At 39.9% G+C, this 26,334-nt stretch overlaps 1 protein-coding gene across 1 annotated transcript in view; it reads left to right on the forward strand.

The window, feature by feature from the left end:
* Nucleotides 1–10,742: 10,742 nt before the first annotated feature.
* MAP3K4 (mitogen-activated protein kinase kinase kinase 4) overlaps nt 10,743–26,334 on the forward strand; it is a 64,257-nt gene continuing 48,665 nt past the window's right edge. Inside the window, 2 exon segments of the mRNA XM_030946044.1 lie at nt 10,743–11,051; nt 24,051–24,241. Of these exon segments, the coding sequence (XP_030801904.1) occupies nt 10,972–11,051; nt 24,051–24,241 (271 nt within the window). The 5' untranslated portion in view covers nt 10,743–10,971.

Raw genomic sequence — 26,334 nt, forward strand, 5'->3', positions numbered from 1 at the left:
TGCTCCTCCTAGTGTACTAGACAGCTGGGATGTAAGAACCAGAGTGCCTGAACATTTTCTTCTGGGCTTTCTTCTTGTGGCTGAGTGCTGACGTCCAACCAGGGGCAGAGCCCTTTCCTGTCACACTGTGTGTGCCCTACCCTGCAGATCCCAGCCAGCTTGTGGTGTGGCTGTGACTCAGCCCAGAGTGCCCTGAAGGTCAGGTTGGGACAGGCCATGCTCTCTGCCCCGGCCCATGGAGGAAGGGATGGAGCCCTTGTGCAAAGGAGGGCCGAGCAGAAGCTCTGCAGCACAATTCCCCTCGGGCTCCTGGCAGGTCAGCACTCCACAGGCCAGGAGCAAGGCAGCCTGCAGCAAACATGAGCTGGCCCAGGACAAGCCTGGCCTCCTGCTGCAACTTCACCCTCCTGCAAAACCACGGGCATTTCTTGCCCAGTCACTGCTGAATTTGTAGTTCTTTGATTTTGCCAATGTTCTGTTTGAGTTTTAGCCCTACCAAATGCAGATTGAATGCATACCTACCTACCTTTGCAAAGGTTTTCACGGATACTAAACATTGCATTTCCCTCTGTGCCTTTCCATTTTACACAGAAAATGAAAACCACACCAGCTTGGTTTAAAGACCTTGAATTAGAATGAAATTGTTAGTATTAATTATCTTATATGGATGGAGGCTGGGGGGGTTGGGCTGGAAAAATTTCTAATCTAGCACTTAAACGAAATATCAACCTTGAACATCAAGGGTCGCTAGTGGCACAAAAAAGTACATGCATGCTTTTGTTTATAGGCAAGGAATCTGGGAACTGCTCTGATAATATATTTGGCTGATGGCAAGCATGCAGCTGGAGAAGCATTCAACAGCTCAACCATGCAGCCTGTTCCTCAGAGAGTCCCTTGCCCTTGGCAAAGAAAAAAAAGATGCATCTTTCTGGCTCTGAAGCTGGGACTTTGTTAATTGACCAGAATAAACTTTTTCTCCTTCTTGTAAGCACAATAAATGACACTTTCACAGTAAGCTAATGATGGGTGTCTATAATGGATGGCAGTAGCAGCACTATTATTGGTGTAGTTATACTGGTAAAAAATGCACACATTATTATAGTTTTATGTTGCAATGGAAAGAGATTCAATTATGCTCATAAGCAGTGCTGGAGTTGTATTCACAACTCTGACAGTTTGCCTCACTATAAATACACCAAGAAAACCTTTTTTCAGCTTGTCAGATTGCACAGAAATAAAGATCACTCTCAAGGAGAATGCTTTGGAACAAAGTGCTATGTAATCCAAGCATGTGGAAGCTGAAAAAAATCCAGCATAATGCAGAGGTGAGAAGCATGGTTCATAAAGGCATCATAATAAATTACATAATCTAAACATCAATCAGCTATTTTTAAGGCAGAATTCTTACTTTGAAAAAAAAAATCAGTTAAATTCAGCTCAAGCAACCATTGTAAAATGAATACTTAACCCGGGTTAAGATAAGGCTCAAGTTACACCAGAATGGCAGTACCTACAACATCCTCTTGTTTCTGCTGTTTCATCCTTTTTATATCTGCTTCATATAAATATGATTACTAACAGAATCTACCACTAAATACCCCACTTAGATGTGCCCTGTCGTGGCTGTAATTGTATTTATTATATATTTCTTAAACATGTCCCCATATTCTACAACAGAAATATTACATTTCTAAATTAAAATGAAATTAAATGAAATAAAATAAAAATAAAAATAAAATTTAAAAAAGGACGAAATATATTACAAAGATGGTGTTAGAAAACCTAGCAGATTTGCTTTGTAAACGTCTTGTAGGTAAGATGGCTGATTCCTTGTGGCTCTGAGTACACAAACTGTACATCTAAATAGTAACTTTCAGATTATTTTTATATGCCCACAGCCACATTTTCATAATCAGCTTCTAGGACTCTGATGGCCAATATGAGCACAAACCTTTTATGCTGAACTTTCGTTCACAAATACAAGACTCCATGAATGCCAAGCTGGCAATCAGATTCACTTCTGGTTTGTGCTAAAAATTGCAAATTGTATAATGTGAAGAAAACTTGTCAGTTCACTTTAAGTTACCAAAATGCTGATGATCAAGTAGGAAAGACATTCAGTGGTATATTTAATAGGCTGCTTGTTACTGCTTTCTCAGGCAAAAATATTTTAAATTCAAATAAAGATCATTTGGCAGCTGACAGGAAACAAGACTCTGTGATGATGTGACACCTACAGCTTGCGACTTTCTAGGACACTCATACTCACTGCATTACATCAGAGTAATTCTGATAGCTCTGCCCTTATCCTTTTTAGACAAGTGATGAGGCAGGCAAAACATCACTTTCTGAAGTCTATCTGAGCTTGTACTTCAGGGAGAGAGATCCATTCACAGTCAAATCCTCTTACTCAACACCCTCAACATCGTGGTTGGCACACTGTTGTGGATACAACCAGGAGACCTGGAATAGCTGTAACTATCACAGCATGAAATGTAACTCTGAAAAATACTGGTGATCTCAATAGACATTTTGTACCTGCTGCACTAAAAGTGCTTACAGGTTATTTTCAAGTACAGGTAGTGTGATAATTAAAATACATCAGAAAGCTCAGCTGAGGTACAGCGCCATGAATAGGGAATAGCACAGAGCCATTCATCTTTTGGTTGGGCAAATCTCACCGCGAAAAAACAACTGCTGAAATCTAAGATTTTCAGAATCTAGCTTTGTACAAATGATTGTGGGTGTCACATTCACTCTCTGCAGAGCAGTAAAGCTGACCACAACCAAATAACGGCAGGCTTGGTTTATTTGATGTGCAAAATGCAACGGTATATGATTTGTACAGTTTGAATATCAGGATTCTGTATCACTTAAAATACAAAAGCATGGCCAATGTTACTTCTTTTTCAGAAGTTTCTTAAAACAATCCATGTTCAAGTATAAAATGAAAAATTTAAAAAGGCAATATCATTGGTCTTGCTGTAAAACTTTCTTAGTAGGAAATGGCACAACTTTGGATCAGAAGGTGCTCACAAAGCTGTGATTTTACCCCCATATTTGGTATTGCACGCCTTCTTCTGACAGAATGTTACAATTTAGCTGTCAGAAATGGCTACTTAGCAGCATTATTAATTATATATTTTAGAATAACTTAATTCTTACCAGCAATAGTTTTTTATTAAAAATTCATTAATTTAAAATCACCACAATTGGTAACCAAATTATAAATAATACTAAAAGTTTTTGGTGCTGTGTGCTTTTAAATAGTTGTGTTTCCTAGGGAACTTTCTGTTTAAGAAATTGCTTGTAACTCAAAAGTATTTATGAGACCAGTCATAGAATGTCTGAGGTGGACAGGTTCCCCTGGAGATCACCTCATCCCAATACTCTGCTTAAAGCAGGGTGAGCAGGAGCAGATACTTCAGGGCTACAACTACTCAGGTTTTGAATATCTCTAAGGATGGTTGTTCCACAACCTCTCTGAGCAACCTATGCCATTGTTTGACCACTCTCACAATAAGGAAAGTTTTTCTCAAGTTTAAACAGATTTTTTCATGGTTTATACACTACTTCTAGTCCTTTCACAGGACACCACTGAAAAGAGTCTGGCTCCATCTCCTTTACTTTGCCCCATCAAGTATTTATACACATTGGTAAAATCCTTCTTGCGCCTTCTCTTCCCCAGGCTCAACATTTCCAGCTTCTCTCCTCAGATCTCAGATGCTTCACACCCTTCACTACCTTTATGGTCTTTTGCTGGACTCATTCCTGCATGTCCCTATCTCTTTTGTGATAGGGAGCCCAGAATTAAGCTGTCATTTGGGGGTGGTTTAGAAAAGTACAACTACAAATTTTAATGCAAAAGTTTGAACTGAAATGTTATTGTTGACATTTGAAATCCAGGTAAGAATAGCAATGAAATTCTTCTATTAACCAGAACTGTACATTTAGAAATGTAGTATGTATTAGAGCGATCTTCCACAGCTTCTAGAATATATAACTCCTCGTTGTGTGAGTAGCCATCTATGCCTACTGAAGACCATGACTGCCTCAGACAGATGGGCTATAGCCCAAATGTCCATCCAAAGAGCTAGTTGGAAGATTAATACTTCTATGATCTCATCTCTAGGCAGGTTACAGCTATCCAACATGTGATCAAGTTTTGCAGCTGATCCATACTGAATGCTTCTGACAGGTGAACAAGCATGCTCCAGCCAGGAGTCCTTCTCCAATACTACTAAATGAATAATATGTGCTGTCCCTGTTGAAAACTGGGTGCTGAATCTCCAGATCAGCATTTTTCTCCTAGAAAATTTTCTCCCTTTTCTCCATTTTCCCTCCTAGCTCTGTGTGACACAACATCCATGCACTGTTGGAAAGCTGGAGTCTTTTAAGCAAGTTTAGTCTGTTTTATGTTAATGCCTCAATGCTTATGCCAGGTAGTAGGGCTAATTGACTGGTAGCTCTGCTGAGATTAGGGGTGGAAGAAATTTCCCTCCTGGACTTCACACTATCCATAGATAAACAGCAGAAGCAGGGCTCAAACATGCCATAGCATTGAGCCTGCAGGAGAGGAAGAACCAAGCAATTATAGACCCTCAGCTTCAACAAGGTCATCTTGTTCTCAAACAAAACATTATCTCATTCTATTTTTTTTTTGGACAGGAAGAAAAACTAAAAAAATTTTGACCCCTTTGTATTTCTGATTATCACCACGGCTGCAAAGCAACCACAGTGGATTTGAGAGGCTTTGGACTGAAATAAAGAATTAAAATAGCTACTCCTAAAATTTATCAACGCCCATTGTATCCTGACAGTCATAGAGAAATCCACCCAAAGGTGTTGAGAGAAGCCATCTTTTAAACAAACAGTTCAGTAGAAAATATCACATGGGTCTTAGCTCCCTAACACAAAGGTCATAATCTGGATTCCTCAGCTGGCTATAGCTGGAAAGACTGCTGTGCCAGGACAGCACATTAGCTCACATCATTCCACAGTTATTTCAAGTACTGTGTGCAATGTCTCCTGGCATGGATGTGCCTTAAAATAAGCATCAATTCCTGTGAGGAAGAGGAAATGCAAATCAATTATAGAAATAATGATAAGGGCCAATAAGACTCAAATAAGAATAAAAGCTCTGAATGCATTGAAATAATGTCAATGGCAGGCAATTACCTCTTTATAGTGTTTTGTACTGTAGGAGCTGTGTAAGTATTTAGAAGGATGAAAATAGTTATGTTAACAATGAGAGAATAGCTTTTTTGAAGTAATGAAATGGACAGAAATGAAAAAATAAAACCTGAGGCACTGCAGAATGGGACACAACAGGGAGTTGTAGATTAAGATACTATTTTACTATGTTCTACTTAGGAGGGCTTTGCAGCAAACAGGGAATATCTTAATTCCTATTGATGTCCACCAGAACTGAGCCATCAACAGGATTACACCACAAAACTCACCTTGTGAAGTTGTGGGGAAGACATTATTCCAGATGATTCAGAGCAAATGAGGAAATGAATCCTATAAACATTTGTATGTATGAGTAACTGTTCTCCCAGGGTTGTCCCACTGATTTCAGTATGCCTATTATATAAGCGAACTGATGTGTATGTAAGTGTTTGCAGCGATTAACATTTAATGAAGATTAACATTTTCTCATGGCTGCTTATAACTCTGTCCAGCTGATAAAACTGCCAGGACCTGCTGGGGTAAAGGAAAATGCCAGCTACACTTCTTTTCTGTGATTACTCTCACTTATAAAAAGAGCTGTGAGAAGGAGGAGACAGCTCCTGTCTTCCTAGACAGGGAAGATTGATGCAAATCTCACAGCTGTTTTCTGCTGGAATAATGCAGCTGCTGTAAGGCAGACATAGACAGCATCTCAGCTGCACAACCAGATATTTTAAAAAGATATAGTCTGGAACTTTTTTTGGCGCTTTCTGGGCTGATGAAAATAAGAAGCATCACTTCATAAAATTTAGTATAAGCAACTAGTCAAACTTGCAAGATGCTTGAAAAATTGAAAGAGTTGCATGCAACAATGCATTGAATTGCACTGTCAGGCACACACAGAAGACAGATGGATATGCTCTGGGCCTACAAATAGGATTTCAAAGAATTGGCCCCAGCTCTTCACTGGAGCTTCTTTGAACACGAAATTAATGCAGTGAACACAAAGGCAGACAAGCATTTGGTCTTGTTTATAAATGTCCCATGGCTGCTCACTGAGTATGTCTATTATACAGCTGGGGAAAGAATTAAAATATGACTTAGCAGGAGCCAAGCTAGCTTTAAGCAAGCTTACTCTGTTGTTGATAGTCAAGTTCAAGTAGCACTGAATTCAGTGCAGCTGATTTTCACAGGTCCAAAATCAGTTATTGTGAAGCTATAAACTGCTGTAGCCAGACTGCTATACACGTGTCAACATTTTCAGTTTCAGATAATTTCTAAGTCCAGTGCCTTGGCACCTTTGAAGAGCAGCCAGTGGGTTTAGCTATGCCCAGCTTTACAGATACTGAGCCCAGAGACCAGCTTTGCACAGTAAAAGCACAGAGCTTTAAGCACAACTGGATTTTGTACTTCTCTCATATGGGTCATGCCATTTTAATAATGCAGAGGCAGTGCTATATAGAGTTGTTTTTTAGGACAGGAAGTACCTAAAAAAATAATGCCCAGTTGAAGTGATAAAACAATAATCACAGGAATGTCTCTGACCTCATGGTATTCTTACTAACAAATACTCCTTTGATAGTGGTGAATTAATGGTATTGAGCCCTGTGCAATCTGACATGCAGCCTGTGAGATGACAGAGCTCAGACAGAAATATTCCACCTCCGTCAAGTTAGCTGGCTCCTATTACAGCACGGGTGTTAAACCATGCTGCTGAACAAGCTTTGGCAGCTCCCATGCCAGCTTCCCAAGCTTCCCAAGTGAATGAATCACAGCAGTAACGGGTGATTGAACAGGGCTATATACAGTGCGACTCCTTAATTTCTGTCAGCTTCACACTTCAAATCAATTGCAGCAAAGCTCAGGTTAGATAACACTGAAAAGTGAGTTCTGTTTCTTTCAATGCCACTCCCAATCTGATCTTCTGTGAGAACAACGAGACTGTAGATGGAGGAATCTGCATATGCCCAGGTAGAAACACATCTTGGTGTTTTATTTGGACTCTGGAGATGCTAGTTGCAATGTCTACATAAGAAATGGTGTCAGGTTGTGTTCTAGATATTAAATGCAGGTATTGTTCATGTTTTACTCTTCATTGCATTGCAGAAGAGCATTTCTAATCTATGACCGAGAAAAAATGTATATTCTGTCTTCAGTACATTTTACTAAATCTAGATTAACTATACCTAGCGTGCTGTTTTCTAATGTCTGATTAAATTAGCTTTTGCTTTTAAATAGCTTTTATTAGAATTAAAATAAATAACTTATTTGATGGAAAAACTAATTGTACAAAGCTTGTTTTGTCAAGAATTTAATTTTTTTTGCATGCAGTTCACACAGTGAAGAAAAATCTGATTACTAGATTTCGTTTACTGACTTAAGAAAACCCAAAATCAAGTTGTTCCTTATTCTGTGCAACCTTCATAATGTGAAAAAAAAGTTTGGAAGTTTTGCCCTGTGACAGGTACAGGAGAAAAATTTTCAAATATATTTTAAAAACATGTTTATTTACCTACATGGACCAAATATTTCTTTGTCTTCATTAGGAATTTTTGTATATAGAAAACACCTGGAGAAATGGCAGATGGCAAAAGCACAGCTGCATGTACAATTGTGCTTGATACCTGTGATGACTTGAGGAGGAAGGAACAACAGTATATACGCCCCAGGAATCAATAGAAGTTTCAAGGGTAGTTGCAGTAGAAATTTGAAAATGCTGTTTCAAAGACCTATTTTGTTATTAGGATGCTATTGCCATGTCAAATTTCTATTGCAAGTTCTAGGACTGCTACTGTAATAAAAGGCACGTTGCTACAATAAAAAGCAATTCCTAAGCAATTGCAACATCTGTGAAATTATAAAGCCAAATGTTTTCTGAAAAAAAAAGAAAAAAATAATTCTAAAACTTCTGAAAACAGAATTTAAACTGAAATAAGTTTGTCTATTTTGACAGTTACTTGTTTCCCAGTTTGTTTTTTTAACCTGGAATTTTGGAGTCATGATTTTGCCACATCAGACAATAAAATCCATTCCTAACATTTTAACTCTATTTTCTTACAGACAGATGCTACTTATTGTGATGTATATTTTAACTTTGTGCCTTCTTCTGTTCCAGTAGTAGAACCAGAGTGAAAGTGAAATTTATCAGTTTCCATGCACCTATGAAATATTGATATGCTTGGACTCAGAAACTGGCAGTCAGGAAGTCTTTGAAATATGATGATATTCCTTAAAAGAAGCAAAAATAATTAATTCTTTTTTTTTTTTTTTTTTTTGCATATCAATTTTTAAGACCTCTGTATTGCCTTGAAATTTTTTCTTTGCCAAATATTATCTGTATATAGGCTCTGAGATTCTTATGTCATCTGTTGTTTCCTGTATTATCTCTTCCAAATATTCCTGCATCTCTTAATTTCTTCCAAAGTTCTCCATATGGCCATTCATAAACTTCTTCTCTTACAATCTTCTCCTTGATGCCAGGAGCTATGTTGCTCACTATGGTCAATTGCAGATAAAGAAGCATGTCTGTATCAAATTTACAGCCTTGCTTTGCGTGGCCAGTATCTGTAGTTCTAGGATATTTTCTGTGATATACCACAAGAATGGGATGCAATGCAATAAGCTGGGTTGCCCTAAAGGGAAAGGGGAAAATGGGTACAGGGAAGAGTTTTCTGGACCACCTTGTTTGAGAGGCTGCAGTGAACCCTAGTTTACTTCAGTAAACTATCTTAATATTTATAGAAAGTAGTGGCAGTGGTCAGTATCCATTTCTCCCTTTGTCAAGGGCCCTTGGGATGTCTCTACTTCCACACCATCCCATTTATGGCAAAATCAGATTTAATGAAAAGTCTGTGCTTCTAACAGACCACTGCATTGATTGTTTTGATAGAAGAGGCAAAGAAGCTGAAACATTTTGCCATGATCGCTAAATACATCTCTGCCCTGCAAACAGCTGCAGAGATGGTGTGAGACAATGACTCCTAACTGAAAAGAATGTTCAGATTTAATCTGTAACATTGACTCTGTGTTATTTGTGATCATACTAAAAACACATGCATACTGTGAAATAAGCAGCTTTACCTTAGATAATGTATGCTTTTTATGGAGATGACAACTAATTTTTTAGGCTAGCACCTCAGAATTTTTGACGTTCAGCTATGGTTTCTAAGTTTCATTCACCATGACAGATTAGTGGGAATGTATTGTGTGTATCTGCCATTGGAACTGCTTTGTGGTTTTGGGCTCAGGTACTCCAGCAAAAGTCTTTAACATGCTAAATACTGCATTTTTCCATTACATGAGGTATCTTAACTAATCATTCTTGACGTAAATGCTGAATGTCTTGATGTTTCAATGTCATGATCATCAGGGTCATGGTGATTTGGGTATCTTTCTTGACCTATGGAAAAGAGTCTAAGTGGCTTCCTGCATAATGATATTTATCTGGTCCTGCATTTTAAAGCATGCATTCATTAAGATGATAAATAGTGGATAGTATTAAGATGGTATTAAGATGATACAGTAGAAGTATATCCTGCATTTCAGCTTAAAAAAAATTCTTTTATTTTAAAGGGACTGTTGAATTTGTTCCTTAAACTTCAACAGAGAGGTGGACAACTTTATTTCATGAATAGTGACTTTACAACTGGTATCGGACTAGAAAGGTGCAAATTTCTTGTACAGCTAACGACGGAACTGGTGCAAAAATGCAGAATCTAGAACTGATTCTAGTCCAAGCTCAAATTTCACCCATCAGAAATAATTCATGTGCTCTGTGTACGAATTACGATGCCAGGGCTTGTTGCTGTGCTTCCAGTCCCGTAACACAGAAGGTGAGGCTCCCTTGAAAGCCGATCCCAACAATTAAACGATCCGTGGCACTTTTCTGCCTCTGACGGGAGTTAATACCGATATTGATATTCCAGCCAACCTACAGTTTAGGAAATCACATTCTCCTCCCTGCATTTCCAGCTGGATAACGTGGCTCCAGTTCTCTGTCCAAGGCTGATAAGCAGCGCTGCTGGAGGGTTAAAAAAGTCCAGGTTCATAAATTCAAACAAGTTACTCTGTCAGCAGCAGAGCATAAAAGACAGAAGATTATTCTTCCATGCTCGCCCCCAAAGGGGACCTCAGGGGTCTCTCAGCCCTCCGCCTCCTTGGATCCGGCCGCGGTCGCTCCAGCCTCCGCAGGCGCCGGACTTGGGGCGAGCACGGCTGCAGGGAGCGGGCACCTGCTGAGGGAAACCATCTCCCGCTCAGCAGTAATATTGTTCTTCTCTCTCTGTGTGCCGGCCGTGTGGGAGCGAGCAGCGGCAGGGACGGCGGCACCGCAGCGAGCGCCCGCAGGCAGCGCCTGACAGCTCCGCCGCCGGGGAACGGAGGGGGCGGCAGCGCCCGCCGCGCCCCCGTCACCGCCCCGCCTCGGGATAACCGCGGCCCCTCGCGGGGAAGTGCGGAGATGTAATTGCCACAGTGCCGGAGGAAAGCGCCGCCGTCCCACAGCCCCTCCCGACCCCGCGACCGAGAGGGGGAAAGCCGCACCGGGAGCCGCCCCCAGCCCGGCCGCGGCGGAGCGGGCGCCTCTGGCGCGGCCGGTCCCTCCTGGCGCGCCGTAGCGATGCTGCCGGCGCCGCTGCCCTCGGAGGCTGTTCCCAAGATGGCGGTCGCGCGGGCGGCTCTGCGCGGCCGCGCTCCTGCAGCCGGGTAGGGACCCGCTCCCCTCCTCCCGCTGCTCCCGCTCCTCGCTGCGCCCCCGCGCCGCGCACCGGGGCCCGCCGCCATGCCGGCCCCGGTGCATGCATGAGAGACGCCGCCGCGCTGGTTTGTGCCGCCGCCGCTGCTGCCGCCATGGAGGAGCCGCCGCCGTCGCCGCCGGGGAGGTCAGTAGGCAGCGCTGGCTCACGGCGGGGAGCTCCGTGCAGGGAGCGGTGCCGGGCGGGGGCTGCGAGCGCCGGGTCGGGGGTGCACGCTCTGCCTCCGGCCCCTCCGCGCTGCAGAAGCTGCGGCTGCGGCTGCTGCTGCTTCAGCGCTTCTGCAGAGCGCCCACGGAGCGAGACGGTGCTCCGATAAGAAATCTCTAGTGGCTGCGGTGGGTAAGGCAGTGTTTTGTGGGCGCTTTGCATTTAAAAGCAAATAGTTTCCTTCGCCCCCAGCCTCGCAGCAGTGCAAGCGGGTGTGTCGGGGCACTGCCCGCCCGGTGCCGGGGTCGGGCCGGAGGCTGCAGAGCGGCGGGGGAGCAGCAGCTGGAGCCCGCGGGAGGCTGACCGAGCGTGACCCGCGCTCCTTGACTTGTGAACTGCAGCCATAAAAGCGCTGCCCTCTTGGAAAGCTGTCTCGTGTTTATGGCAGCCTTGATGAAAACCGGGTTCTCTCTGGCGTGCCGGTAAAACAGCAGGGTCATGGAGCATCGCTGCTGGCAACGCTGCAATCGATAGTTGTAAGACGAGAGAGTTAAAAAAAAAAGAAAAAAAAAGAGCGCTCATAAAGAAGTGTTGTGATGCCTCAAAGCTTTCTGCAGCTGCTGTCACCTCCTGAATGTGCTGACCTGCAGACTGGCTTTTTGCAAGTCTCCATCTGTGCCCTGCTGAGAGATGGGGATGCAAATTACTTTATGGTTTAGTGCTTCCAGCTGGCTGCAGAAGTATTGCATAAGTCCAAGTTATTAATGCCGTGGCAATTATTTCTCATTTTTAAGTAACATCCTGTTGATGCACTTCACTTCTCACTAGGAGGCATTCAGGAAACGTTTTTAAAACGCTTGTGTGATCAATTAGTATTGTAAGGTAGCAGTCAGGTGCATTGTGTTGCAGGTGTGCTGTGCAAAATATCTGCTGTCGTGTTGCTGAGACAGTTCTTGAATATTGTGAGCTGCTGTTTTGTACTGATGGAGTAAAAGGCAAGTTGTGATGTGCTCCTATGTGGGTCAAGGCTGTGGGGTTGAACAGTGCCTTTGAGTTTTCATGAACGTGCATTAACGATTTGTCTTTCTCTCATGAGAATGCCAAAATCAGAATATATATAAAATTAGTAAGATTTAACAGAAATACTATGAAATTAGTAAGCTTCTAAGTTCCTGTTCAAAGGACTCTCCAATGACTAATACTGCAGGTTAAGCAGAAAATGATTTAAAATAAAGTTTGTACAACAGCATGAACCTAGACCTGAGCTGTCTTCATGTAGAAGAGTAATCTTCAGAGCCTGAATGGAAAACACCCAGGCATTTCCTGTGCAGGGCCATTTCTGACCTCTGCTGGATTCTGCTTATTACAGGACAGTTTATATGAGTCGGATGTGGGTGTGGGCAATGTGGTGACAACTTTACCCAGCAAATGAAAATTGAATTAGCTATTTCGGAGTGAGCTGGTGGGTGGGAAGGGGATGTCTCAAAACAATTAGGCAGCCTTAATTTGTGTAGGGTAGTGCATGTACTCCATCCACTGTGATTCACTTCTGTGTGTACTTTGTGTCCCAAGTTCACACCTGCTTCTCTGGCTTTATGCAGCGCTTGCTTTTACTTTAATGTAATACAAGTAAAGTGTCTGAAGCTTTTTCAAACATGATTACTTTTGATTTAAATTCTGGAATCATCATTAGGTATTTATTCTTGGGGCTGTGAGGTCAGAATCTTGTTGAAATCAGTTTATTTTGCACAGGCTTGGGCGTTTGAAATCCATTTGATGGCAGATCACTTTTAATCCTGTTTGTAGAGTGTGAATATGTTCTTATGAGAAAGAGTTCTGGCTAGTACTGAAGCGCATTGCTGTAATATGTTCTCTTTAAGTTAACTTTAGTTCTGGAGAAGTATTCAGTCATTCTGAATTAGCAATACACCTACATTTGTTTGATAAATAAAGTTTATTAATTTGTTGTTTTGAGACTGCCTGGTGTGAGAAATCTGCTTGTCTTTGTGTGAGGATTCTGTCTCTTGTTAGAATATAAATGCAATGGTAAGTTTTGTAAACTGAAGGCAAACATAAAATATATTTATGGCTTTTTGATTTGAATTACACAGTCCTTAGTCAAAAGCTTTTGATTGTGAATCCCTCTCCAAAACCACACTGTTTTCCCCAGGTCTTCCTTTCTTTCTTGAAACACATTTTGGTGGGGGGAGAGAGGGGAGACAGCTCTAAAGTGAAAAATGCTCTGGGAAGCTATGAGCAGATGTTGATTTTGAGGTAGAATTGCGCCTCGATCCTGGATAGCATGCAGTGGTTATGGATAAGTGAAAAGATACTACTGAAAGTTTTAGTGAAGAATTCACATTTAAGTATCAGTCTTTAAAACAAATGGAAAGTTTTCAAGCTAAAATGTTTCCACTTCAATAATTTAGAATGCTAATTAAAACAGACGTGTTTGGTGCTTCTTGATTATTACCATTGGCTTTAAATTTCCCAAGCCCAATTTTAGGCTTTCCCAAGAATTTTCTGGCACAAAGTCCACTATAGAGAAAACTGAGGCCTTAAGCATGTCCTTTGTTGGGACTTTGCCCTTTGTTTGGGGGCACTGCAAAGGCATGGACAGCCATAGGGCTACCCTGACTTGTGCCCTGATTGCTTGTACCCTCTTTTCTCCTGGCATACAGCCAGTGCAAGGGGTGAAGGAAGGACCAAGGCTGTGAATAAAGTGGGACAGAGTTGTGAATTATGTGGAGGCTTCCTCCTTGCTGGGGAACTTGTCAGTAGTTTATCAGGATTGGGGCTGTCAGTCTGCAGCATCTGTGGTTTGGGGGAAGCCTGCGGTTATGTCATGAATTGTGCTCAACATATTTTCCTGCTTGCCAGACTACCTGTATTGCTGATAGTATATGAGCAGTGAAAGAGTTTATTTTATTAACTTAAGATCATAGCTTCAGTGGGAAAAATTATTAAAGTATATAGAGGTTTGCCATAGCTTTTATTCCCCCCCATGCATTTAAGTAAGGTAAGATGTAATCTCTGTTCTACATGTATTGCATTTTCTTATTTACATGTGCAAGACTGGCATGAATGACTGATTGCTCCACCTACGCACAAACACACATGAAGTGCTGGTTGAGATGTCTTTGGCATTTGTAGCAGTAAGGATTAGTCTGTGTTGTGTGGCTGCTTGGGTTGTTTTTATGTCTGTTAATTAGTGCTGTCTGTGTCAGGGTTGGTTTTACTATTATGTAAGCTAGTGATATTGACCTTTGTGGAATGCAAACTGTGCTGTGATGAAAACAAATCTGCTGAATTTCAAGGAAAGCATATAAGGGATATGCAGTAATTCTCACTTCAGGGAGCTAATTGGGATTTTTAGAGGCTTATAAAGGTTTGACTTCCATGACAACCACATTTCTTAAATTATATCCAAACCATTCTTTTAAACTCCATCCAAAATACATTTAGAAGACAATTTTTCTTAGTAGCAACTGCTAGTCAATAGTGTGTTGACCTCTGTCAGCACAGGAGTCTCAGCTCGTTTCTTCAGTTGTGTGGTTGGATTTGCTGTCATCTACAATATTTATGTTTGCAAAACTGTTACTTTCCTTCAGTTTTATTCTTCTCTCAGATATTAACTTCACTAATGCTACTTTTAGTCTGTAATTTATTAACTAAATAATTTTTGAATTTAACAAAATAACTTAGAAGCTTATTTATTTAAAGAGGTGGCAAGGGTCTCATGCTCACTCTTGGCTTACTGCAAATGTAAAGCCAAATAAAAATGCTTGTCTTTAACATCTGAATTTGAGTGTTACTGAATTGTCTAATGTTCACTTGTGTCCAGTACAAGAACCCTGTGTGTAAAGTCACATTAATTTGTCATGAAACCCAATCAGGTTTATTCTGGAGCCAGACAAGATAGGATGTAGCTATTGTGCTGATGAATGTCTCCTGCAGTCTTAGGGTAGAAGGAGGAAATAAGTTCTATTCTGTGTCCTGCTGATACTCAGTGGTACTGAGTATCATGTGTTCCTTTCTAATGTGGTGTAAATGTATGGTTTATTCTGCCCTTGGCTTACTTGTGCTGATGGTTTACTTGCTGTTGCTTTTCCTGAGAGCAACATTTGGAAAGGTTTTGACCATTTTGGCTGTAGAACATCCATTCAGTAAGTGATAACAAGGCCACAGTTACTCATGCCTTGTTTACTTCTTGGCCTTACTGTAGAGTGCTCAGTGGCTGTGACCACTGAGTTTTTGGGATGCTCCAAATAGTGCAGAGGACTGAAGTCCCATTGCAATGCATAGATTTTCCAAACATCACAGACAAGAAGTCCAGCATGCTGTGCTCAGACAGCAGCTTCCATTGAAAACCTATTTAATTTTCAATGCTTCACCTTCAGGGTTCTTGTAGATTTTGCCTTTGTCTAAATGATGAACTGAAACTTCAGGATCATAACCAGTTGTTAGCTTTTTCTTATCTGGGAATGGAACTTTCTGCCAGAAGAATATAGTGTGTGTGTGGGAGAGTTGGGGGGAGAATGGCTGTTACAGTTCTTTTTATCTTTTATCAGAGGTCTGTGCATTTCCCAGTTTATCACTTTTATATATGATATATTTATAGTTGAACCTAGCAACCTAACACTCTTTTCCCAGTAATATGTAACTTTTCTTGGTGTAGCTTAAGTTTTCCAGAAAAGCCATGCAGGTGTGTTAGTACAGATTTTTCATAAATAGTTCTTAATTAGGTATACTTTACTGCATTGGTGTGTGGCTTGAGACCTTGGGATCTGATTTGTGCAGGTGCCAAGAACTTAATTGCAGCACTTACCCTTTGGATTGGTAACTGTACTATGTAGTGCTCAAACATCATTAGTGAGGAAAGCATATTTCAGAGATTCTTACTTGAAAAAAATCAGTTCAAATTCCCAAATATGAGCTAGCATATAGTTGAGGTTGAAAAAGTAGCGCTAAAGGAGAAGCATGGGGTCTGGAATCAATGAATATTTTAACATTAGTAGTTAAGAGAAGAGAGCTGGATACTAACTGGGCTGGGTAAAGCTCTGTTAGCTCTTGTTTCTACAGTTCTAACCTTTGATCCATTTGCAGCCCCACTTGGCAGGCTTAAACGTGGATGTGGAAACCTAACAAACCCATCAACACTTTCACACTTTATTACACATTATAGAGCAAGGGTAGAATTAAATAGACTTTTTTTCTTTTGAAATAAAATATGGGATAGTTTTAATCAAATAATTTATTGGGGCAAGCTCAGAAATGAATGTACTGTAAATGCTGTTACATCATGGTTCAAATTTGTATGAAAACTTATAATAAAAATCCAAGATGGAAAAATTAGTTAAGCTTTCTCTGTTTTCAAATTTGCTGATAAAAAAGAACAGAAAGTTCTGGGTATTTTTTCTGAGATGAGAACATGAAGAACTGCCAGAACTTTTATGAGAGCTCTATTTTACTAATTTTTTATACTTATTTCTAGTTGGTAAAACTTGCAGAAGAAAAATTACTTCCTTAGATCATTTAAATGTGTCTCAGTAGTGCTTATCACTACTTGCTATAAAAAGACATGATGAATGCTACTTTGCATTGTGCTTAATTTATTCTTGAATCAGTGTTTGACAATTTCTTCTTTTGAGGTTTACCATGTTGTTTTAATCAGCCAAAAGGTGCTTCAGTTCCTCACCACTCTTTCAATAACTTCTGTTAGATTTTTTTGTGACATTGTCTTTCTGTTGTAAATATAGTAAGCACATATAGAAGCTTCTGCCCAGGAATATAGGAGAAATTTGGGAAAAGTGCCAAAGTAGTAGTAATTCACCGAACTGACTCTGGTGGCTTCCAGATCCTGAGAAGGAGAAAATTCTGTTAAAATTTTTCTGTTAAACTAAAATTTGCTAGTAAGTACATTAGTGCTCTAAGGAAATTTGTGATGGTCTACTGGAGAAATGAAGTGTGTTCACACTTGCTGGGTCCTTCCATTCTAATTAAACAGCTTAATTGAGAGGTACCAAGGAGGAAAAGTTGTTGCTGGGAATCAATTACAGTTTAACTGTTTAGCTCAAAGCTGTACATTAGTCTTTTCCCAAGTAATGACTTTTTTTTTGTCCTTGGTGGTTTCTGGAGAAACAGTGGTGGTTTTCTCACGGTGAAGTCTTGCTCCAAACCACTGTTTGTGTTGCTGCTGAAATGCTTGCTTTATATTGCTTCCTTAGTTGATGTGGAATTTATTGTTCTTAACTGTTAGCAGGGTTGTTGCAGTGTAAACCTGTAGTTTTCCGTGGGTGGCACGGGTTTCATAGCAGCCTTGAGTACCCTCACTTGTGCAGTCCTGCTACAGGTTTGTTTTCAAAGAGAACAAGGTGTAAATCGTGAACAAAGCAAGGCTTTTCAAGGGTTTCTGTTCTGTCCTAACAATTCACTAATGAGGTTTTAGTGTTTGTCATTATTCCTATGCTCACACTCCCTTGTTCATAGTTTAATTTATAAGAAAGCTACTGGAATTATGTAATCAATCAGTTCTTAATGGTTACACCAGTATCACCTTAAGCATTTTCTTGCCCAAGTATTTTGCTTTTATTGGTGCTGCAACTAAAAATCCGCATTAGTTTTGCGGCTAACTCATCTAAAAATGACTGTTCTCATCTCCTAACATCCCTCTCTTGCCGTCCCTCAACTAGGAATGTCTGCCACATGGAACTTGCTAGTGTGACATTAAGTACATTTAGCTGCCTAATCAAAATTAAAGTAGCTGGAGTTGGAAAAATCCTGCTAACAAAGGCGTTTCAGCTAAGCTGGATTGTTTCGTCAGCACCAGTGAAGAGCCAGGGTTGGTACTTTGAGTTATACCTGTGCATCTGGGGTGCTGGTGACTTCTGGCAAAGTGTCTGGAAAGCAGAAAGGATAGACAGTCATGTAAAATTGCTTCATGTGCAGCCAGAAGAGAGTGACTGAGGGCACCATTTCACTTAACACTCAGCAGGTTGCTTCCTTCACCCTGGTGTCTCTACAAGGGAATACCAGGCTCAGGAATGATGTGGTGGAGGAGCTTGGCTGTCGCGTGGCTGCAGGGTTTTTGCTTGTGGGAATTCATGTGACAGGTAAATGGTGCACTAAAAAACCAACGGGTTTGTTCACTGTCAGGCTGGTGATTGAGGTCACGTGATTGTTGCCTTCTGTGCAGAAGGGATGGCAAAAGGGGCAGGGATGTGCAGCCTGGGAAGCAAAAGGTGCATTGGAACAGGTTCCCCTTTTTAGTGTGTCATCTTACCATGCCTGTAGTGTTGGTAATTTCTGAGGGTCTTCACTGTAAAAAGTTGTGTGAATGGCTTTACATTTCATACTTGATAAATTTTTTTTTGAATATTGCTTCCTTTTTTGTGCTCTTACAGGTGTCTTTGCTGTAAGCTGTTTTAATGCAAACTTAGATTCTGTAGGATTTGCATATGTAGACATACTAGATGAAGGATGCAAGTGCTTTTTTGCATTTTGTGTCAGGAGTAAATGGTAAAATTACTATCTATTATAAATAAATTCTTTGCTCTCCTTTGCTCCTGTCCAGGTGTCAGCTTTTTCCCCCTAGTATGCTGGTTGTTCATTCCTTGGATGATCACATATCCTGCCTTCCCTTGATCCTCTGGGAAAAAAAAATTGTAGCTATGTACAGCTATGAATTTGAATTCAAATATTTATTAAAACTGAAATTTTTATGCTGGTACTGTATCTTCTTTAAAACATAATTTGAAATTTGCAATTTCCTTCCTGTGAGCACTGTGCCAGACTTAAACAGGGTGCATATAGCAAAAAAATACAGCTTCATTTGTACATACTGTGTCCAAATTCCTGCTGTGCTGTAATAAAAAAAGGTAATTTAAAAAAACCCAACAAGATCTTTTCCTTCCCTTGTACTGAAGACTTCTTTTTGCTGCACTTAGGGCAGTTTATAGTAAATGCAGTAGCATCAAACACTTCATTTTTGTATTTACACGTGTAGCAGATCTTTGAAAATACCATATCCAAAGCTGGATTTTTAGTTGCTTCTGCTTTCAGTTCAGCAACCTATCAGAACCATGTAAATTTATTTGAGCTTCCAGCTTCCCTCAGAACATAATTTTTAAACAGTGGTTAAAATACAGGGGTGCATGATGCTTTCCTAATGTGAGAACGTAACACTATGTGTTTACACCAGGTAGCTGTCCCTACTGTAGCAGAACTGTAGCAGAACTTCAGGTTTTTCCATCTTGTTTTCCTGATTAGGTTGTCTAATCCTCAGTCTTTGATACCCAAGGTGCTACTGATCGTTTAGTGAAGTTCCTTCCTTGAGCTGTGGGTCCAGGACTACCATTACATTCTCTTCTGCAACAAAATGAAACCTAATACCTCCCCAAAGAAACTGGAGCTTCTGATTCCAGTTTTGTTGTGTGTGGTGTTTAGCAGCACCGACTGAATACTTTGGAGTTTTTCTGTTTTAACAGGTGCAAAGGTGGGTATCTAAAAATTCTGTTTGCTTTTTGTATTACCAGCAGCTGTTGGGTGATGGCAGTTCTTGTCAGAATACTGTTTGAAATAGACTGGTTGCATCTACCTTTGGGGAGAACTACCTTAACTTTAACAAGATGTGTTTGGCAGTGTGTTGTGCCTCTGTTTTCTGCTGCTTTTGCTGACTGGGAATGTGCTTTACCAAGAACAGACTAATGTAGCTTTGTCTTCCTGCATTAATTATCCAGCTGAAACTGAGTTAAGGAGTATCTATCTGTTTGAAAACCGGACACTTTGCTTTCAAAACAAAGCCGCTGAATGTCAAGAGCTAGTACTTGGTAATTTGGGGCAGGATCCTGTAAAGATGTTGCGGTTCTTTGTATGAAAGTGACAGGGTGCTGTAAGAAGTGTTGAGAAAGAGCCTTCCTGATTCCTGCATGGTGTGATGTCTTTGAAGCTGCAGGAGGCTGTTTACAGCAGCAGTGTCTGGAGTGCACGGCTTCCAGACCATTGTGGTGGGTGATGATCCTGGCTCCTGTGTGGTAACTGCATAACTCAAAAAGTTACTGCCATGTGCTTGTATGCCAGTCCATTGACCTCTGCTGCTCTGACCCCAGCAAGCTTTTAACCTGCCTGTGGGGTGATGAGCAATGGCTGAACATGAGTTCATTATGTAAGTGCCTAATGTATTTGAACTCCTGCTTATGTCGAGGGTAGCTGATAGAAGGGAAGAGTAAAAAGATGTTTTCCCCCATATAGCTGTCACAGTTTTTAGGATGATCTCTCATTAATGGATGTTACAAACTTTGGAAGTTTGCATGATACTTCAGGAAACTGCAAAATTTTGTGCTGGTTGAAAATCGTATTCCTCCTACTTCAGCCTAATGACTGTAACGTTCCCCTGTGATCCTCAGTGGTCTTTTAATTTGCTGATTGTTTTTTTTAGTGATAAATGAACGTATTTTTCCAAAGGTTGTGGCCTTTATCAGTAGTGGTACTTACCAGACTTTTTTTTTCTGCCCTGCTGCTTCAAATTTCATGCTTTAATTTCTGTCCCCCCTTCCTATTTTTGTTTGCAGACCTTTGAAAATCTAGAAGAATTATCTTGATTTTCATGACTGAGCTGAATTTTTAGATACATTGCCATCACTTTTACTTAGCTGAAAAAAACCCCCAAATCGTGTTGTCATCCAGAAGTGCAAATTGAAGAAATTATGTATTCTGTCATTTGAGCTTCTGGTTGAAATGCACCCTGGTGTAACATACAGTAGTTACTTTTGGAAACATTCTCAGTTTGTTGGGGTTTTTTGGTGCATTTCAGAGCTGTCAAGGTGTTTTGCTTTGGTTGTTATTACCATGCGGCTCTTAAAACTTTTACAATATTTGTGATTAATGCATCCTGGCTACAGTCTTTCTTATATTCCAAGGGTAAATTTCCAAGAAGTATTTTTCTCATGAAAATTGAGACTGGAAACCTGTGAATAAAATATGAAAATTATGCACTTCTAGTTTTCCTACTAGGGATTGGGTTTGGGCTGCTATTGGCAAATAGTAAGTGCATTTGTCACATTTCTGGCTTTCACTTTCTGTGTGTAAGTCTGATTAAGATTTGCATGGTTCTCACTGGCTGTGGGGGAGACAACCTGCATATCTTGGTAGCTAAGAAGAAATTAGCTTTGATTAATGTTTTTCAACCCTGGTTGCAACAGTATTTGGGAACCAACAATTCTGTCTAATAACCAACAGTATAATCTGATTCAGGTTTGCCAGCACTGCGTTTTAGAGATTGGCAGGTTTAATTAGTCTGTGGTTTGTTCATGATGGTAAATAACACACAAACATTGCAAATGCTGTGTCAGGAATCTGTAAACCATAACTGATTTTACTAGAGTGTTGCCGATGAAGATCATATATGTCTGGTGGTGTGTGGATTAGGAAAATTGATCCTAGCATGTCAAAGCTGAGGTAGCTGCTTTAGTTCAGACCCTGTATATTTAGTGCATTGTTTTACCACAAGGTTTGCACTGGTGAAACTGATTCATTGTGTCAATTGACGCTGATTTGAGGTATAGGCTTTGCACACAAACCCAAATCTGAGTGTGCTGGATTTTTAAAACTTGCTTTGCAACCTGTGCCTTTCTGTCTCTAAGCTGACCAACCAGCTTTGGTTAGATCATCTCACCAGCTGCTAACAAGACTGCATCTGTTGTTACGAATGAGAGCATGATTGCTGGTTTTGTGATATGATTTCAAGTGCTGCATGTTTTGTGATGTCTGCTGTGCTTCTTATCAAAGAATATCTTACTAAATTACCCAGCAAAAAGAGTTAAATGTTAAGTAAGTCATACTGGATGCTGCTGTATAGGTATGTATGTAATTCAGGTGTGAGGTTGGAGGGTAATTTGAATACTTCTGGCACTCATGCTCTCTCATCAAATATAGCAAGAAACAAACAAGGTAGAATTATAGAATCATTTAGGTTGATAAAGACCTCTAAGATTGCGTCCGACTGTAAAGTAACACATTGAAGTCCACCAATAAACCATGTCCTCTAAGGGCCTCATCTACAGATCTTTCAAGTGCCTCCAGAGATAGAGACCAGAATAACCTAAAGTTCTTTAAAGATTATCTAGTTTGGCTTGGTGGAGAGGTTTGATCATTAAGTTTTTCGAAGAGGTTGCTTGCTTATAAACAGAAGGAAAACAGTGTTTTCACTGGTCTGCCCTAATGAGGTAACTTGTCCTAGTTTAAAACTGCCTTGGAGACCTAACGTGAGTGCTTGCAGGATCTGTTCTGCCAGACTCTGCAAGAGCATCAGCACTCCACCCTGTGCCTTGCCAGGCCAGTGAGATCACTGAAAAAATAAATGGCTCCATAAGTGCTGGAACTAATGACTTCTGTTTTATGTGGTTTAGTCTCTTGTGGTTGATTGGTCTTTGGCAAGATCAGAGGGGTGTTCTCTGCCTGTTTTGCAGTAGGGCTGTTTACAAACATTCTCAGAAGTAAAGCTCTTCTGGTGTCCAAAAATATGTAAACTTGAATTCTACTTTCCCAGCTCAACACTTGCAAGATCTGTTTCTTCCACTCATCCACCTATTTTCACAAGATCTGTAGGAACAATTGTAAGAGTTATTTTTTTATATTTGAACAGTGGGGGTTGGTTAAATCACATTGCTGAGACACAGCAGCAGCATGATGTCCCAAGGCAAGGAAACCAGACTAAAAGTATTGGTGATTTTGTGTGGTTGTCACTATGACCAGATTGTAGGGCTCTCCTGGAACTCCGGGTGGTGCTGTGATACCACCTGGGTCATTTTTATTGGGTAACCAGTAAAGTTCATCTGCAGAAATTGGTGAACTTGCCTCCTGCCTTCTCAAAGCTGAAGTAGTAGAGTGAGAAGAGTAAAGTGAAAAGAGTATTTCATGCACTAAGTGTTTCTGTGGCTTTGTAGAGAACATAACTGTTCTGCATACTAAGGTATTTATTTCTGTTTATAACTAAAGGCCAAGAAAAAGAACAATATTTGTGTTTTGTTTTTGTTTTGTTAGCCTTACTACTGTTCTACTAGCTGTCAATATTCTGACATACTTCTGGCTGCAGTAACTCAGACTCATTTCACTGGACTTATGAGTAACATTCTTTGTCTGCCCCTAAAATAGTAGCAAGTAAAATATAATTTGTGATTTGAATGAAATTGAAGTTATCAGATACTGATGCTATCTTGCACTGATTTAGATTGACTATTTCTTTGCCTCAGTGTCTTTTGCTAGAGTCAAGAGTTACTGAGAGTTCTGTAGAGTTGTAATATGCACACCTGCTTCAGAAATAAGTGGGGGAATAGAGGCAAACCGTTTCTTTCTTTCCTCTGAAAATGATGTGTGTTCTTCTCCCTGATATGTATTTAAGCAAGAGAATTCCATGTATGGCACCACTGGAGAATTATAGTATTTATTTATGATCTTAATGTTATTCTTGATGTTAAAGTCTATGAAAAATACTTTCAGATCTCCTATGCTAGGTAAAAGTTTTGTGAAGGGTGGGAGAATGATTTTAGAAGTTGCCTTTGAGGGGTTTAGGGGGTGGAGTATGGAAGAGAAGACCTCTGCTGTTGTTCCTGCTGCTGATTAGATTGAATGTCTTGCATTATGTTTGTACGTTTGAACCTTTGTTTATTTCATGCATCTCTTAGTGTAGGCTTGCCACAAGTTTTTTTCAGGAAGAGATACATATATGTGTATGTTTACATTGTGTTCTTCTAGTGAGTGACACTGCCTATACCATCCTCTTTGTATGTTGCCTGTTATTTATTTGACTGGAAACTTATCCTTAGGGATATGAAAAAAACTGGGGTAAGTATACATGGATGTGACCGTAAAATAGAGAAGGTTGACTGTGGTTGTGATTTTTAGATGAATTAGCTTTTTAAACAGATATTGCAAGTAAAATGTCTTTATCTTGATTGTAACGGTCTATCTTGTTCTCTGCAGGAAAGAGTGCAAATCAGGACATGCTGCTTCCAAGATCTCTGAATCCGACCCTGAGGAATTATCAGATGAAGCAGGTGCTGACACTTTCTATGGCGCTTCTCCCCCCAGTACACCCCGCCAGATGAAGCGTATGTCAACAAAGCATCAGAAAAATAATGTCAGCAGACCTGCTGGCCGCTCCACTTCGAAAGGTAGGTGTGGTGCCTTGGATTTTCCCTAAAATGCCTACCTGGTGGAGGTACACTTAAGCAGAAGGTGGAGTTAGATATATACACTTATTCACTTAAACAGAAGGTGGAGCTGGATATATACACTTATACAGAAGGTGGAGCTGGATACTGAGGTCCAGTAAAAGAACAGGAGGCAGCTGTTGTGAATTGCAACAGGGGAAGGCTCTTGGTATTAGAAGAAAAATTTTGCTATGAGAGTGCTTAAACAATGAAATTTACTAGAGGGATTGTTGGCTTGTGGAATCTCCATCTTTGGAGATTTCTAAAACAGAACTGGTTAAAATCATGAGCAGGCTAAAGTAGTTTTGAAATAAACCCAATTTTGAGCAGAAAGTTGGAAAAAATTTCTTTCAGAAGTATTTTTTAATCACTTTTTTCTGCGATTCTGTGATTGTACTAATGGTGTAGTTGCTTTTCTGCTCACTTTTCATGTTCTGAAACACTTCACAGGCTGCTTATTGCAAAATACAATTTTTAGTGATTATTCTTTACTCTTTAATGTCAGTGAATTGCTTAAAGTGTAGTTACTTCTGCTTGCTTCTGATGCTTCAGTATGAGGAGATAATGGGGGAAACCCCATACTTGATATGCTTTTTTCCCTAATGTTGATAGGTAATGGTACCACATAATAAAACCTTTTAGCTTAAAATGATTTTTTTTGGTTGGTGCTGAAATTGCATGGGTGCAAAAAAGCCATTTAAGATTGTATGTTCAATGTTTTCATACAGAATACAACTAGGTTTTTGTGGGTTTGTTTTGTTGTTTGTTTAATATATTTAAAAAAAAATAACAAACTATGTCAGACAATTATTTGCCAGAGTTATGGCAGCTTGACTATTGCTAGTTAATATTTTGGAAGCAATTTTTTAAATTGCTTCACATGAAGCAAGGAAATATTAGAGTGTATAGCAAGGGTAACATTTTTGAGGTAAAATGTAGGGAAGAAAAAGGTGAATTGTTTGGCATGAATAAGGGAATATATTAAATTCTTTGGTTGTGTAGGGCTGTAGAATGCAAGTTCGTAATAAAAGAAGGGCCAATACAAACATTTTCCAAAGCTTCTATTCCCTTTCACATCATGCAACCTCCAAATAACATCACTGAAGAGAACATTCACCTAAATACCTCTTCCTTATGTGAAAATACAGAAAAATCGTGTTACTATTGCCGGGTAACTGTAGACATTAGAATTATTAAGCCTCTTTAACTTCACTAAAAGGCACATTTAAAAGCCAGTAAAATTCTTCTGTTGCAACATTAACTCTATTTTATCCCTGTATATAGTGGCTATGTAAACTTTTCTTGCTTTTGGTAATTTTTTTGTTGTTGTATTTTCATTATGTGTTTTAAAAAAGAGTTAGTTTCGAAACAGAGACATTGTGATACTAAAGAAATAGAATGTATTATATTTCATTGTTAGCCTTTGCTTCTGAGCACATGTAGAAGTTTGATAATTTATGAGAAACAAGGAGTTGTTGTTTATCCCTGCTTATTGATTTAGAGTTTTTGGAGCAAGGTTTTTCTGTTTGTGAGGGGAATGGTTCTTGCTTCTGGCACGATAATATCCTTTTCTTTGTTATCATGAGTATTTTAAAATACGTTTGAGTTTTTTTTCCCTGATTAGTTGGATAGTGTTGTGTAAAGTATCTTTTTCTGGAAAGTTCTTTTTTTTTTTTTACCTTTGCCTATGTGTACTATCTCAGAACAGTTAGTTTCTATTATGAAGAGGAGAAAAAAAAGCCACCCCAAAACCTTGTGGAGTAGTTTGTTGACCTTGAATGTGTATGCATATGCTCTTACTGACCTTGAATGGCTATACTTCAGTTAAGAGAAGTCTATCAGAGGTTGGTTGGATGTAACTAATCATTATAAAAATAAATTTGAAATAACTTTTTAGATGTTTATGAATGAGATTTAAGGTATCTTTATTTAGATAACTGAAAGAATTTTGGGAATTAGGAGCTTGGCTTACTTGTGCTTCTGGTACTTGGTTGTTTACTTTCTGTCACACCATGTTCGTTGGGGTACTCAAGATGAGAATTCCCTGAGGTCCT

This window comes from Camarhynchus parvulus, chromosome 3, assembly GCF_901933205.1.
Source record: "Camarhynchus parvulus chromosome 3, STF_HiC, whole genome shotgun sequence".
In the NCBI taxonomy this organism is placed as follows: Eukaryota; Metazoa; Chordata; class Aves; order Passeriformes; family Thraupidae; genus Camarhynchus; species Camarhynchus parvulus.